The following is a 17,009-nucleotide window of genomic DNA, read 5'->3' on the forward strand; positions in this document are numbered from 1 at the left end:
TGAGAATAACGCAATATTCTCATATTTCTCATTCACCAGTATTACCACAAGATTTCCTGGAATCTACCCAGTTCTTATCCCTGCATCCTCCACCATGATGAAGCAGGACTGCCGTTCTGTCATGCCACACATCCAGCCTCTTCTGGGATTACTCATGTACTATTACATGACTGCTCTCAGTAAACTCTTTTGCAAGGGATGTGTAGAGAACATTATTATTTCCCTAGGTCATAATATTTTCCAAGTATTAAGTCTCATCTGTGTGTGACAGAGGCCTGAATATTAAAATGACTGTGACTGAATTTTCTTGTATTTTTTCTAGCTAGGAAATATAGCTGTATAAAAAGAAGGGAAGCTTTTTCCTTAAAAAAGGCAAAAAACGTATTTGATTTATAGGTAAATAAACATTTATGTAAGATCAACCTCGCTGGATCAGACCAAAGGTGCATCTAGTTGGTATTCTCTGTGATGATGTTGATGAGTACGTGCTTAGGGAAAAGTGTAACAGCAAGGTGGACATATATGATAGTTCTAAAAAGAAGTTAGATAGTTCTAAAAAAGAACATCCTCACTGCTTCTAATCACATGTAGCTCCATGATTACCTGAGCTAGCTACAGTTTATATGCCTTTAAGTACTCTGAATGAAAATCTCTTCCATGAATTTGTCAGACTTCTCTTAACTCACGTACTCTTTCAGCAGTTCATTGTCCTTTAGCAAGGACTTCTACTGCTTATGTACATGTATGGGACTGACAGAACCAATAACGAAATTCCAGGTTTTCTTCTACCCTTTAAAATCACAGGTTCATTGCTTTCCTATCGACCAGCCCTTATAATGGCAGGTTTACAACAGGACATTTCTGTAGGCAGACTTAGTCTTTCAAATAAAGTGAAAAACGATCATGATTTCAGCTCTAAACATATACAGGTTTAACCCCCGGAGTTGATGTCCAGTTGAGGGTGCTACATACAAATGTAATTTTCTATCGTTTCTTACATTTAGCTTTTGAGACTTCTATTCCTGTGCGATCATACCGTCATTCATTATCTTCAGGGCAGAGGCATTTGTCCTGGACTATCTGACTTTTCCATAAGGTCTTTTTATCCTTCAGGCTGTTAATTACTCTCTTGCTTCAGGTCTGGCATTCATTTCCACAGGAATCCTCATATATTCCTCAATCACATCACTTTTTTCTTTCTTCCCCTCTAATTAGCCCAATACTGGTTTTCTCAGACTTTGCACTTCCCAGACAAAGTAACTATAACCTTGTTGCCATTATATGATCCTTTTAATGTCCTTCTGCCTTGATAGACACTATACTCAGAGCAAAATTACAAACAGGCATGTCCACATACAGAGTTTCTTTGTCTGACAGATTCATCATTATCCAATGACCAAAATGATTTCCCTTTGATTGCCCTTGAGTCACGCTTCTCTTTTGACTCTTAGGATTCTGCCAGCAGCTCCCTTTTATTGCATTCTGTCAGATAATGACACTATTCCAACACCCCCCCATTTCATGAAAACTGCCTGAAGCAGAGTGTTGTGCATACAGCATTCTTAGCACCTGCATGGATGGACTTTCCAAAAGGAATTTAGCCTAAATAAGCACAGGCTTATGGACATGAAGCAAGACAAATACTTGAGTCCTTGAGGTACCATAAGTAAGACCACTCTCATATCCAAAATATCATACAGGCATTATTTTCCCCTGCATCTTTGGGGAGAGAGCAATTGAGAGCATTGAGAACAGTGCATGTGCCCTTTGTCAGCCCAAATCCACACATATTTTCTAAGGCAATTCATGAATGACTCAGCCTTTTATACAGCCCATCAGTGCATAACCGGTTCATTTGTTGCAGATTTCTTCTTACAGGACCTTGACGTCATGTAAATAATAGGCCTGCCTACATGTTCTTCCTGTCCAAGCTGTTTCTCAGAGGAGAATTAGGTTTCCATGCCAAAATTAACTGTATTTATTGGAAAAAAAATCTAGTTTTTCAAAAAACAAAGCGTTGTTTTTGCCTTTGTTTTCTAGAGTAAAAAATGCCACACTTTTAGTTTCCTCCTATTTCCTTTTGTTTCTCTACTCACTATAATACTGTTTTTCTGCACCTCTTCCAGGTTCCTCTTTCCTTATGAAGTATCTCCAGTGCAGAAGATAATGGTTTAGTTTTGTTTCCACTGGAAAAAACTTCACCAGGCACATGCAAATGCCAAATTAACTGTTTTTCATTGGACATGACACAAATGGTTGATAGGAATTCTTTCTCTTCCTAGTGTACCCAGATTATGCCTTTCAGCCTTCAGTGGTTGCTAACTCAATAATTTCTAGTTTATAAAATAATTTCTTATTATTGTTCCCAAAGTGCACAACCTGCTACTGCTAAAATAAATCTAATTTCTATTACTACACACTTGGAAGTCATTACTATTTTCTGTATGATATTTTGATCCCCTTCATAATGGTAACACTTCCCAACTTCCTATCATTAACAAGTTTTATCAGCATATACTTACTGAGTATTAAGATGATAAACCACATCAGTCCTAAAAACTTTCCACAACACATTCCAAGTCTGATGACCTCTCCTTTCAAGACAACTTGTCACCAGCACCTTACCCACCTTTCTTTTCATTAACAAACTCCCATCTGTTTCAGGAAATTTCCTTGATTCCTTTTGTTCATACCATATAAAAATCTCACATTTGCATCCAGTCAACTGGGATGCTGCCACATTTCACTCGCTGGCACTTCAAGTTCACACTTAGTGCAGGTGAAGCTATCTCATGTGTGATCATATATACTGAAATCTGGGAACACTAGTCATATCACAACTCCATACCACCAGTCACTGTGCAGGGAAGATGCAAAGATTGCTCCAAAGAAACTACAATTGAAGTAGATTGCACTTATTGCTGTTAAAGTATCTCCTGTGATGACTTGAATTTGAATATCTTTTGGAGAAGAGGTCAGAAATAAGCAGTCCCACAAGACTTGAGGAGTCTGCAGAAAATCCAAGTCGTAATTGTAGACGAATAGAGAATCATAAAACATTATACTTCTAGGCTTTTTTAGCTCACCTCATCCTAGAATGATTCATTAAGTTGAATATATGGAGGACTTTCTAGCCCCTCTGACAGATCAAACCATCTCAGAAGGAAAAACAGAAACCTTTATAAGAAATTACTTGATTTTCCTTTCTTCAGGGTTGGCTTTATTTCCAAATAAAATTTACCAAAATCAATAGTATCCAATCTACATGGACCAAATATTTACCAAATATTCTCACTGTCAGAAATGAGCCATTCGTTTCCTGTGACAGAACTAAATTCCTTTGTATATAGTTGTATAAATATACCTAAATAATAACCTGATGGGAAGGGAAGGAAAGTAAGAACTCTTTATACCTAGGCACCATCCAAATTTTAGAGTAAACGGGCTTATTAAATTGCACCATTGACAACTTCCATCTGAGTTTGTGACTGAACTGAGGCAGAATTCTATATTTTTCAAACTGCACTTAATAAATAAATAGAAGTTGTAACAGCTAAAAATTGTGGAAAGAGTTTGTTCATGGGCAGTAAGTAATAAAGCAATCTGGGTTAAACCAAAAAATAGCTAGATGATTACAGAAGAAAAATATATTTATTCAGAAAAGATTGAAAGAGATTAGCTCTCTACTACAATGAAAAGAAACGAGAGCGGAAAAAGCAGCTTCTCTACTAGAAACAAACATAAGCAATACCCTAACTGATTTGTCTTAGCTGACAAGCTGGAGAAATAACGTAAATACAGAGTAAAATCCTCCAGGGATGCTGTTTCGCTTGATGTCGTCATTTCACGTGTAAAAACTGCGTGTATTGTCCCTAATGTGTTACCTACTACAAACATTATTCTGAAGTGGCACAGAGCCCCATATGGTTCTGGCTTCTTATAACATGCACTTAAGGTTACTTACAGAATATAATGCAAATTGGACGGTGTTAAATAAAAATGAGTTGCTTTCATGTGACCCCCCATCCTCCCTCAGTCACTTGTGCCCCTGTCAACCCAGAATAATTTCAGAATGACTTCGAGCTAATCTAACACATTACAGGGAAGCAGCTTGCACTGAGCAGCAGGAGAAGGCAAAAGTGAGCTTTAAATACTGTTTCTACGCTCCCCTTTTCATGCTATTTACATTATGGCTCCCATCCAAGGCTTTGGTCCTCTGATTTCAAAGAGACAACTGCACAGCAAGAGTACAACACTTTGCCATAATCTACAACATGAATCTTATTAAAATGCAGTGAAGAGCCTATATAGGCTTCCCTTTTCTCTGCAGATTCACTGCAGCTGTACAGATGTCCTAAATGTATCATTAAAATGGTTCACAGAAGTTGGCAGCACAGTTGATTTCACTTTAAGAAATGATGTCAACATTAATTTCTTTTTAGAAACAGATTTATTCTTGTTTCATAAAATGATAACCTTAAGAAGTATAACTTCCATCTCACAGTTTGAAGTATACTGTCATACTTCACTGGATTTTATTAAGCTTGAACAATTAAAATAGCTTATTTGTTTTTTTCAACGTTAGCCTAAGATTATTGTTCTTGCTTCAGTCCCCTATCACAGTAAAATCTTTCCATCCCCTTTTCCTTTCCATCCTGACTCTTCACTTCAAGAAAAATCAAAAATCTTACTATTCAGGTATACATATTCATTCATCCTCTTTTTCCCTGTCTCATTACCAGTTTTTAAGAAGCTAGTGTAGCATCTCTGTGATGCTTGAACACATGTAAGTGCTGCTTCATGATAGTTCCTCCACTGGTACAAAGTTCCCTATGCAGGAAAGGCTGGGGACTTTCAGATCATGATGTGGAGGGCAAAAGAAGCTGAAATAAATGTTACCAGAACTGCCTGGTCACAGGTTAGGGATAGCTGTGATTATTTTAAGTCTGGCAGGACAACGATTTGTTGGAGTACATGATGGCAGGATGCATTTCCCTGGAGTTCTATGAAAAAAATCTGTGTAAGACACACTATAGCAAGGTGTTCCAGGACATGTCTTAAACTAACTCTGTTTCTCCTAAATTATCCCCATGGAAATTTCCACTTAAACAGTGAGATGAGTCTTACTTAGAATTTTAATTACGCTTAACACCACCTTCTCTTTCCAATTAATCTTTGAAGACAGATGTATCCTTCTCCTGACAACAGAAGCCTTTGTCAGAGAATATTTAAAGTCCAGCTATGGTATATATATAGCACCAAGATGGCCACAGAGACCTGATTTCTATGCTGCGAGTAGAGCTATGCAGCAAAATTGTTGAAGTAGGCAACAGAGGGTTTTTCTAAAGCACAGACCTCTATAAAAGAGAAAAATCTTTTTAGTAACATTTTAGTAACATAAGGCTTTTCAAAAACCATTGCAGTACTGCGGAAAATAGTGAAATTTAATGCTAGTTACAGGATTGACATTTACCTTGTTTCCTCTCCAAATTATCTGAAGCCATGAATTTGCAGCCTCTTTGGTGAATGTAAGAGCAAGTGCATTGAATCAGGCAACAGGGCTCTCTAGCCCTGTAACCTGCCAGTGGCCAAAAGCAGTTGGCTAGGAAGGAACATGGGGCAAGTACACACAGCATTTCTCCAAGTATCTGTGGCTCAGATATTTTGACATAGGTACCGTTAAGCATATGGCTATGAAACAGTTTTGAATCTAAAATAATTTGGGTATCAAAGCATGTTAAAAATATGCAAAAGTATTAATAGTGCCAGAATTTCAGGTAGTTTTAGTAGTTAGGAGAAGCAAAGTGGACACATTAATTAGAAACCAATCTAAGACGGCTGAGCTCATTTCATATAGATCAAGGGAACATTCATCTGACAGAAACAGATATCAATCAGTTCTGACGTGGATCTAAATCACAGGCCTGAGGCTGAGGGGCTCTGAACATGGTTGCCATTCCCAGAGCCACATGATTCCTTAGCAGCACAACTTTCATTGGGAAACAGAAAAACATCTGGTCCAACTCAAAGGCAATCAGAAGTCTCAGTATGCATTTACCTACGCAGAGGGATTCACAGACTAGGAGTAAAAGCAGCAGAAAGGGAGGAGATGAAAACAATTAAAAAATAACCACGTTGTTTATAGCTTAGCAGTAACAACAACATTATGACTTCATGTAGCATTCAAGCAACCGAGGGGCTTTATATGCCTTGACATGATATACATTGTATCAGATTTCTTAGTTGTAAAGATAAGAATACATCTTTCAATCCATTAACTCAAGCTGCTGTTGCAACAACAAAAATATTAAGGATACTTAAAAGTCACAACAAAATAGCAGTTTTAGCTGTGAAAGCCACAACCCATGAAACCCAGGGTGTCTGAATAGGGACAGCACAATCCTTTTTCTGATCTGTTTTTAAAACAGACATTTGAAACCTTCAAGATATGTGTTTTTTACAGCAAGGAAAAAAAAAAAGTAAAAAAAAAAAGTAATGTCACACAGATATCTGAATAGCCAATGCGGTATATTTTAAATAAAAACACATCACTTTTTAAAATGTCATTGCTGATGAGTGTGATCAGTTTCAGTGCTCTTTGAAGCCCATCTGAACTAAGTATGCCTTTTACTTTATCAAGACCTTCTCTGGCACTGGAGATTGGACCCTGGCTCTATACAAGAAATAGTTCAAGTAGTTTTACAAGATGTAGATTTTATGTCTTGTATCTATATTTTACACCCAGAATTGGTCCCAAGGCACCATTTCTTGGACAAAGTCTTACAGAGTTCGGTTTTGTATTTTACTTTGTCTTTGCCGCAGTGAAGGACTGCAGTGTCACATCTGTTACCACTTTTGCAAGGAACTAATACAAGATATCATATTTACTATCTTTAACTTTCTGAATTTTTACTACATTTACGGTGCTTTCTCTGATAAACTCTTGGCCCCATTCTCACTCAGACTCTTAGTTCCTTTCTCTCACGTTATCATATGAGTAAGCAATTGTAGTCAAACTTTAAACAGCAACACAGACAGTATCTTTTCAATCTCTGCTTATATTTGCTTTTGCTGTGATGATCTTAAACTATATATATACTTTAAGTTATAAATTAAAGTTATATATAAATTATATAAATTACTTGCATCTGCTAAGTTTAGAGAAGTCAAGCTCTTCTGTCTGCTTTTTAGGTAAGCAGTTTTCTTTTCCTGACAAATATCTGCTTTTGCTATTTCCCATTCCCAGTTGTTCATTCCCACTTGACTGGCTGCCTGTAAGCTATTTGACCATATTTATTTTTTTTTTGGTTATTTACCTAAAACAATGTAAGCCTAATCTGACTTGGATCCTCAGGCACAGCTTTAACATAAACAGAACAGGTACAATGAAGAAAATACAGAATAAACAGGGAAAAGTAAAGAGAGCACTAAAAATCCTTGAATTAATGAAAACATGTAACTGAGGTTCCCAAAGTACGTAAGGATGAACTCCTTACTGAGATCTGGACACACTGGTTCTGTCTGTACTATAACTGTACACAGCTTTCCTTGGCTGTATAAATCCATAGCATCTGCTGTTGAAAACCCCAGGTGTTTAAGAGCCACTACAACAACAACAACAAAAGGAAAAATAATTATTAATGAATAACAACACTTCAGAGAAATAAAGTGTACCAAATATGACTTGCACAGAAATGGAAGTGTTCTTGATGGAGACATAGGAAGCACTGAATGAAAGAATGAAACAATACAGCACAACGAAAAAAAAAAAAAAAAGGATCCTACTGTGAAACTTTCAGTTAAATAGTTTTCATGGCTCTTCAAAGATATGTATAGTCTAGAAAGGAGAAAAGTAGATTAAGGAGAGGAAGGGGAATATTTTAGGATAACAATATCCAACCACAGCTTGCATAACATTCAGTTGTCAGCAGGCAGCTTAAACCACAACAAAAGCTGCTCTGCACTTCAGCTTGTTTCAGCTAACAGGGGAGGCCCAGAAAGAGTTTGCCTTCTGCCATCACAGCCATGCTCCTGATTAGCCACCTTTGCCCAGGAATGGTTCCTTGGGAGCCCTTTAACAGACTAGCATTTGTGAGCACTTTGTATCACTTATCCCTGCAGACAGGTCAGCCTAACTGAAGGCTGGCTAGAGCTGCTGCCCTTTTTAGGCTACACCGAGAGCAGCAAATTAGCTTGTGCCAGGGAGCATTGCTAGGCTGTGGAATCTGTCTATACCGTGAAACTGTCAGCATGTTTTCTGCCATGGTTTTGGCCCAGGTTTGCTAGCACTCTGCCAAACAGTTCCTGGGCAAGGCTTACAAGTTAGCCAAGGCCAGAGACCATTCCCAAGACAAAGTCTGGATGGAGCCATCCTCTTTCAGGGACTAAAGAGTTTAAACGTGTGAACAAAAGCTATTCCATGCCAGCTGGACTCAATGACAAAGGACAGCCTCAGTATGTTTAATTTACTAGTTCAGATGAATCCAGAGAAATCCCAACCCCCTGCAGTTCTCAGCCTTCTACATTGCTGTCTTCAAATCACTTGCTGCCTGGTATATGACTGGATACACATTTAATTTTTGTTCTGAGAGGACAAAAATCTCATTTTCAATATAGTTTTACTATCCTTACATAAAAAGGCTGTGTATTTTAAGCAGCAGCAAAACCGTCACCAGCAAAACTGGGAACAGAATCATGAAATAAACTGTGGTGGAGTTGTCAGAACAATTAAAAATACTCAGATGAGAAAAAAAGTCAGGCTCTGGAAATTCCTGTGATGAAACATTTGTTACATTCACTATCCTCTATTTCCACACCCTATTCTCAACTCCATAACAGACTTTTGTAGTTTCAGCTTTCAACACCTTTCTTCTGAACCAATGCATTCAGTGACTGTTGCACTGACACTATAGCCTTAGTTAATGTTACAAGGATATTTCTGGAATATTGCACTGCCTCCACACTTGCAAGTTAGCACAGGATTCCCCTGAAGTACTCCAATATCAGTGCAATTTTCATTCATACTCCTGTTTCCACAGACCCTCTGACACACAAAATACATTATTCTCATTTTAACTGAACCTCTTTTCATTGCTAGAGCACTGCCAGGGAGCTTGTTGTACAAAAATAATAAGTTGCTTTATGTTCATTGACTTTTTTTTTGAACTACTAGAGTTTTAATTATTGAATGATGAAGTTGGATTTCCTTATTCAGGTTATAAAAGCTAGTCCTCGCCTAGTCCCTAAGACCTATGACAATTTATAGAATTGATGTGACAATTGACGTGAAGGCAGAAACACTTGGGGTATCTAATGAAACTGTCACACACAATTCTAGGAAGGGTATGCTGACACAAGCAGCTCTCATACCAGCTTCTGTAGGAGGAGATCTTTTAATTGCGTGATCATTGCATCTAGTCCCCGGGAAAAGCCATCTAAGCAGCAAGAAGTAATGAAGTATTCTTGTTTGATATTTGCACTGAACTGCTGCAGTCGGATCAAACTATATAAACATGCTGTATGAATGTAGTTAGAAAGTATAATAAACAGCTTAAAGAGGGAAAACTGATGCTTGATTCCTCAAACAAAATTTATACTGAAATCAGTTAAAAATCACTGACAGTTCTGCCCAAGTAAATTTTAAACAGCAATTGAAGATGTGGCATGGATGCATTGTCAGTTAAACAAATGGAGTGATCTGTCTTCATTATTTTCTATTTTCTAAGAATAAAACTTTTTTTTCCTATTCAAATATTTTGACAAATTATATTGCCCAAATTTGCCTATGTTTTCTCTATAACCTTGTGCATTCCGTTATTTTTATTGAACAGTCTATAGTGTTTATAAAAGTAATGTAAACCTTTAGGGCATCCGAGTTGTGTGGTAAATTGTACAGTAAATGCAGTGATAGATTTATAACGTTAAACTTTTTTAATTTTTATTTATTTATTTATTTATTTTCCAATGTGCACCTCTTTGAGCTTCCATTCATTTTCTTCATAGTGTATGTTTGTAAGTGTAGGTATTGACAAGCCTTTTCTTTTTCATTCAACACAACTTGAAAACTAAAAGTTTGAAAACAAAAGAATCTGATAGACTTCCAGTCCATCTCTTTCATATTAGTAGTTGCAACCAAGTGGAGAAAAAAATATATTACTGTTTATTACTTGACACTGTAAAATAGCCTAGAGTCCTCTCATGGACTTTTACTCTATGCACATATGTGGTACACACAAACAAAATTCCTGTGGAAAATTTCTTACAGTTTCTGTTGAGAAATCAATACCTTTTTAAGTAAAATGCATCTTTTATGGATTTCTCTCCTTAACAGTGTAAAAATCCTGTTAATATTCTGTCTTTGTAATGTTCATATCAGTGTGTGCACATTTATAACATGCTGTGAAACAAAATTTCAGGGCCAGCTTATGACAGTAATAAGTAATGTGCTATCACTAACGAATATAACACTTGAACTCTAAACCTCTCCCAGTTCCAGTAAGAAATATCATGGAAAGAAGGTGTTTGGTTTAGAAGGCAAAAAACCTTACAGAGCTCCCAGCAGGCTCTTTCTGACCATACCACAAAGCAATAAAGATAAGTACTAGAGAGAGCCACATCCTCCCTGACTTTAAAAATAAAGGAAGACAATTCAATTCAGGTTCTTTGAATCCAAGAATAGGGCACTATTGCCTCAAAGCAAGAAAAAATCTCAAACAAATAAATAACCTGCAAGGCATCTCATTATGTAAGACAGCACCTACCTCAACCTGTTAACCCTTGCTAGTTCATCTGTAATAATCGAACAGTGAAATTATTAAGAAATAATGACTCTGTTTCCTTGAGTGTCCATGCTGTCAAACAAACTTTTACCTTTCACTGAAAAGCCTATTAGAATCTTATTCTGAGAAAATTGGTACTCCAAGCTCCAGAAGAATGCACACAAAAGATATTGCTGAAATGCATGTGAAACATGAAGTTTAAATGTCTACCCGAATAGAGTATGTGTAAAATTGTGACTGGAAACACATTGGATCATCTGTGTCTCTAGACAGGGAATTTTAGTGACTTTAACAGCATCGCGATTTATACATTTCTGCATTTTACTGCCACACAAAGATAGCAGAACAGCAGCATTGAGTGTATTTCCTCACCACAGTATCTGGTAAAATGTTTCAGTTCTGATCTCATCATTCAGAACATGATTTAAACTTGCACTTCATTTTGAGTTTCTTCTGACTATTCAAACCTGTGATATTTTTTTCAGAATGTTTTATTTCACATTTACTGAACATTGTTTATCACATTATGTCACTAAATACTTTGTCACTGATTCTGAAGGAAACATTATTAGCTCATGCATGTTTCTATTCAGAATTAACATTAAATCAAGCTCACATTCATTTATTTTTATATTTATGTAATATAAATGGTCTTTCGCAAATGCAGTTTGAAATGGAAATGGATATTGCATAACAATTCATTTTAGAAAATTATTTGCAAAATCAAAGAAAAATAATAAAGTTTAATATAGAGAGGTGTTACATATACAGATATCGTATAGTAAGAATGATATGGCTGTTGATACAACTTACAAGATGGGGTGATAGTGCTCTATTTCAGATTTTGTGCACTGGAATAGATCACTGAGACACTTAACCGATTTTATTTAAGGACCCAAGGGTGCAACAGTCAATAGATTTACTCTAGAAAGCATAACTGCAACACAATATTCTAATACTTAATATTTCATCTAAAAAGTACGAACAGCAATAGTGAGCTGTTATAATTTCGATTTATTTGGCAATCACAAGGCTTTTTAAGAATTGGCATTAAAATTGCAATGGGAAAAACAAAAGTAAAAACAAAACAAAACAAAAACAAACAAACAAACACAAAACCAAGAAGCAGTGCTGGCTGGAGTAAAAAGCTTTAGAATGAAAGTAAGACCTGAAGTCTTGTTCCCTTAACCCTAAGTCCTGAGAGGTGTCTTCATGAAGGTCCTTCCCATACCCTGAGCCTCTGCTCCCTCCTCCCTGTGGGACACAGAAACCTTTTATTTGTTTCATACATTTCACTTGCAACCTTTTTTCAGGCAAGGATTCTCCTGTATGCAGAACACTCTCGGAGCAGTTCAGATGGTGTTGCTGCCATATGAAGACTATCCAAATGTCCATTTGACTAGAACTGGAACTTTATTCCAGCTGGCAAGAATACAGCTGCTACATCCTCCCTATGCCGTGGATAGTCCTGGACACATTTAGATTAATGGACTGCTTCGAGCCAAGCACATATTGGTAGTCTGGCATGGAGAGACATTATGGGAAATATACTTGTGTCAAAGCAATCACATTAATGTAACATCATAAACTGACATCGCTGCTTTTGCTAGAAGACACATGAACAATAAAATCTACCATAGAGGCTACTTGGTAATTAAAAGAAGAACTCTGGAAGGACTATAATGTGAACACAATTTTATTGTTCCATTATCAAAAAATAATAATGTAATGTCAATGTGAATTATCGTGTGCTCACCAACATTAAAGTGCTACAATGAAACAAGCATGTTATTGGAGTGAAAACATGCACATGATACACAGTTAACTACTGTGCAGCACTACCTATTATGCTCTTGACAACAGCAAGTATCTGAGCTTAAAAAGGTAGAGAAGTTGAAAGGTAAAGAGTCTGAGTTCCAGTACCTAGAGGGCACAGAACAACAAATCATTCGAGATAACAAGGACTATAGCCTACCTAAGATGATACGAATGAGATACAGCCTAGGAAACTAGGAAATTCACCTTTGTTTTTACCTTACTGATCACAGTCTTCTCATAAGAAATGAGATTGCTGGGAACCTGTGCCATGTTAAAAAGAAATTCACTTTATCTGTCATTTAAAATGTGTCAGTTTACATGTAGTCCTGTTTGATCCAACGTTTCACCAGATCTATTGGCCGCCCATCATTAAATACATTTTTAAATAACTTGTATTCATGCACAGAGAATCTTAGTTAATTAGGCTGTTACCTTAAAAAAGAAACATTGCTCAAAATCTTCACGTACCCAAGGAAGATGGCACAAACCTCAAATTTTAACTCCAGGTCCCACATTGTTAAAAGCTCTGCTATCAATCCCTCTAGCTGAGCATCACCATCACCCAAGAATGAGGAGATATGATATAGCTGCTACATAAAGACCTTTTTGGCTATTCTTTCCTGTTGCGAAACATTTGCAGAAAAGAACACCTATTCTCTGGCATCACAACTCTCCCAGTTTGGCATTTTTCTACCATACATGAGGTGTAGGCAAAGGACATGAGTTTTTGTACATCTGGACAATACAGCTGTTATACTCTCACCTTCCACGTTTGCTTCCTCAGCAGAAGGAAGAGGTTTCAGGTGATCAGGATGACAAAGGTAGATGACAGAAAAAAAATATGCCTTCTGTTGTACGTCCACTATCATTTCTCCTAAATGAATGTTTATGTTTGGCGGGGAAAAAGATCCTAATTGGTACTTCAAAATAATCTTTATTAATATGAATCACTTTCAGTAAACTATATATTGCACAGTAGTTTATACCTGGCTGCACAGATTATCAATATATGTCATTCTGTGCTATTTCTTTATGGAGTTTATTTCAGAATATATACTCTGCTGTACTTGGAATACCTTAAAAATACTGTCTACGTTCTAGTATTCTAGACAGCAAAATGATGCAGGAAAGAATTTATTTTTCATTATTCTGCCATATATGTATATACAGGTTATGACATTCAGTGGAAACCCACAGCAGCTTAAATGCTATCAAACTTATAGAACTATTATCCTTGGCTTACCCAAATCTGTAGCTTAATTCTTTTTTCATTTTTGAAAACCGTTTTTACTTTGAAATCGATCCCGACTGTGCTTACAAATGCAGAAGTAAAGGAGTCATCAGCATATCGGAACAAAAAGGAGGTTTTCCCAACACTGCTGTTGCCAATGATGAGCAGTTTGAACATGTAATCAAAGTTCTGGTCAGATGTATCTTTCTGGCCATATCTGGAATCTTGAGCAGATGCCATCTGTAATTCAAAATAAAAAGAAATAATTTACTGTCCCTTGAATCACATAAAACTGGAAACATTTAGATTTTATTGGAATTTTTGGTAACAGACATATAGGAACTCAAGGATTTCACAGAGGTTTAAGTCATTTTTATGATTCTTGTAATCATGATAATAGTTGCAGTTGCAAAAGAGGATGTATCAAAGGTAAACATCACCAGTGACCAGTACTGGAAAAAAAAATCCTTTTTAAAATCTAGGACAGTTCTTGAGTATATGGTTAAAAAGATCTACATTCAGAAAATGTGATGAATGAAATAAATGGTGAAAATATAGACAAAGATACTTTTCTTCATGTGTACAAGGAAGAAATAAGAGATCACTGGTGGGTTTTGAAATAGGAGGTATAGTAACAAGCAAAAACTTAATCTGTTTCATATCTGATACAATTCTTGAACAATTCATTTTACTGTAAATATGCTACAGTCCTTTGTAATATCTACAGCCTTTTGTATAGAGTATAGCCTACGGCATTTGTTATTAGTAGCTTTCAGTTAACATACCATCAAATACTGAGTTGAGACCTTGAAAATAAGGTCTTCATATTTTTCAGTTCCTGAATCATACACAGTTTTGGAATTTGCAATGTTGATGCAAGACAATCATAAATGACAATTGGCAATGTTTTCAAATTTAAGTCCTTAAAATAAGGCTTCTAATCCATATAAAGCATCTGAATAACACAGATTACAAAAACTGAATACTGCTAAATATCAATCTTATTTTGCTTGGAGACTTCAAAGATCACAGGCTCCATTTATAAATAGTATGCCTTTAGCTTTCAGGAGGGTTGCATAGGTTAACTTGAAAACTCAACCACTATTTTACTTGGAAAGCTCAAAAAGCAGATGGCAAAAGTAACAATCTCAGAACTAGGTAGTGTTTCATCTCATACACTTTCTAAGAAAAATCTGAAGCATTTTTGGGGTCTTGCAGGATGTTAAATTCTTGCAGTTTGGCAATACTAAGGGCAATACATTTACACACTGATTTCATACACAAAGACTAACAGCATAGACTACCATAAAGATTTTTGGAAAAGCAGCCCATGTCCAAGCTTTCTAAGGCAGATATTGCAGAGTACATTTGGGCAGTCTGAGAGGACACCTGGAACCTGGACCTTGCAGAAGGATGAGGGTTGTAACCCACCTTCTCCGCAGTATTTCAATTACTGCATAAATTTTGAGTCAATTCTGCTGTCTCATAGTACAGTATGCCAGCTTCTTTGGGCTATTGAAGAGGCATATTAGAAGTGGGGACAAAAATATCTGAAGAAGACAATGGAAGCAGCAAGCTTTTGACAGCAGATTTGGTATAAGATTTATATTTCATAAATAATGCAGTAGTTAATGTTTGATTTTTATTTGGTTGTGACTAAAGTTCTTGACTAAACGTGGTCTTGGGTAGCTCTGTTTCCATCCTGAGTGTTTGCATTGTCTTTAATATTTATTCACTTCTTTCACAGACATGCAACAAAGAAGGTTTTAGAACAACAACAAAGAAAAAAAAACTAAATATTCCAGGTGTATGCATCAGTAATATTTCAACCTTTTCATTTCTGTAGTGAAAGACAGAAAAAAAATCTTGTTCACCTTCACTATTCTCCCTTATCCTAAAACCGTTTGGTGATATTTGTTCGGAACATATGAAAAAGAAAATCAAAATATGTTTAAGCTAGTCTAATCACAACGGGCTATAAAGTAGTAAAGAACAGAGCACTGATATTACATACAACTTCCAACAACAAGTCAATAAAATCTGGCAGATCAAAGACTGTGCAGTGCCTGGGGATGCCAGGATAGCCTTCACACTTTTGCCAACAGCCTGTTCTGCTGCCCTGCTGGCTCCCCTCTGTAATGCGGTAGCTGAGACCATAGTTACCACTTCTAGCAAGAAGAATGATTTTGTTTCTTGGTTTTATCTCCCAGGAAGTCTTCCATGTAATTTCTTCAGCTTGCTTAAGGTTTACAAAGAGAGATTTTAGCTTGCTAGCCCCAGTCTCCTGTGCCTTATATTTCATCACTAGGTACTTTAATGCCTCACACTTTGGAAACAGTATGATTCAGTGAGCAGAGGAATCTGGAGACCTGGATGCTAATAATAGTCCCACTAAAGATTGTACATTATGTAGCCTTCTTGAGTAAGAAGATGTTTCCTGTTGATGCTTTTAAACACAGTCCTTCCCCACAAAGAAATTCAGTGCTCCTCTAAATTAATGTGTTTATTTGCATTACCCACGTGATAGTCTTCTTAAAAGTTCTTTAAAAATTATAAAAAAATAAAAAGCAACATCTTTTCTATGCCTTGAACTTATGGATTCATTATCTACAGTACCAAAGGCAGAATTATGGGCAAGTTGAACATGGAATTGCAGCCAACTTTTATTTCAGATATAGGAATATTTCTGCCTATTATAAGATGCAGAAGGCACACAAAAGGCATCAGAAAGGACTAGTTTTTCCACCTTCCATCTGGAAAATCAGGAGAGGACTAGTAAGTTACTGATAATAATTCAAATTATTCAGACACTAACTTCAGTATAGAGAGGCAGTCTCCTGAGAACAGCAGTAGTGATCCTTTCCTGTGTCCAAAACCCAGGTGAGTTTTAGAGATGTGCTAGTGCCTGCACCAGCCTGAAGAGACATCAAACTCAGCACTGGTGCTAACACTTTGCCATTACTTCCCAAAGCTCATTTATTTTATAGAAAGCATGTAGACAGATTCTTCAGAGTACAATTCACATCACCTGCATCAGGCACCCACTCTAAATAAAACCCTAGAGGAGGTTTTTTTTTTCTATTTTTCTCGAAGGGAAACCTAGATCCTTGGTCTTCTTGGGCTTTGTAAATACCCCTGCAGTGCTTCTTCTTCTCAAATGCAAGCTGCTGACTTCAAGTATG

The 17,009-nt window shown here is 36.6% G+C and overlaps 1 protein-coding gene across 1 annotated transcript in view; it reads right to left on the reverse strand.

Annotated features, from left to right (window-relative positions):
• The window catches only part of RAB3C (RAB3C, member RAS oncogene family), a 144,000-nt gene that overhangs the window by 119,948 nt on the left and 7,043 nt on the right, over positions 1 to 17,009 (reverse strand). Inside the window, exon 2 of the mRNA XM_083816184.1 lies at positions 13,840 to 14,067. Within this exon, the coding sequence (XP_083672310.1) occupies positions 13,840 to 14,067 (228 nt within the window). The remainder of the gene's footprint in view (positions 1 to 13,839; positions 14,068 to 17,009) is intronic.

This window comes from Anser anser (assembly GCF_964211835.1).
Source record: "Anser anser genome assembly, chromosome: Z".
Lineage (NCBI taxonomy): Eukaryota > Metazoa > Chordata > Aves > Anseriformes > Anatidae > Anser > Anser anser.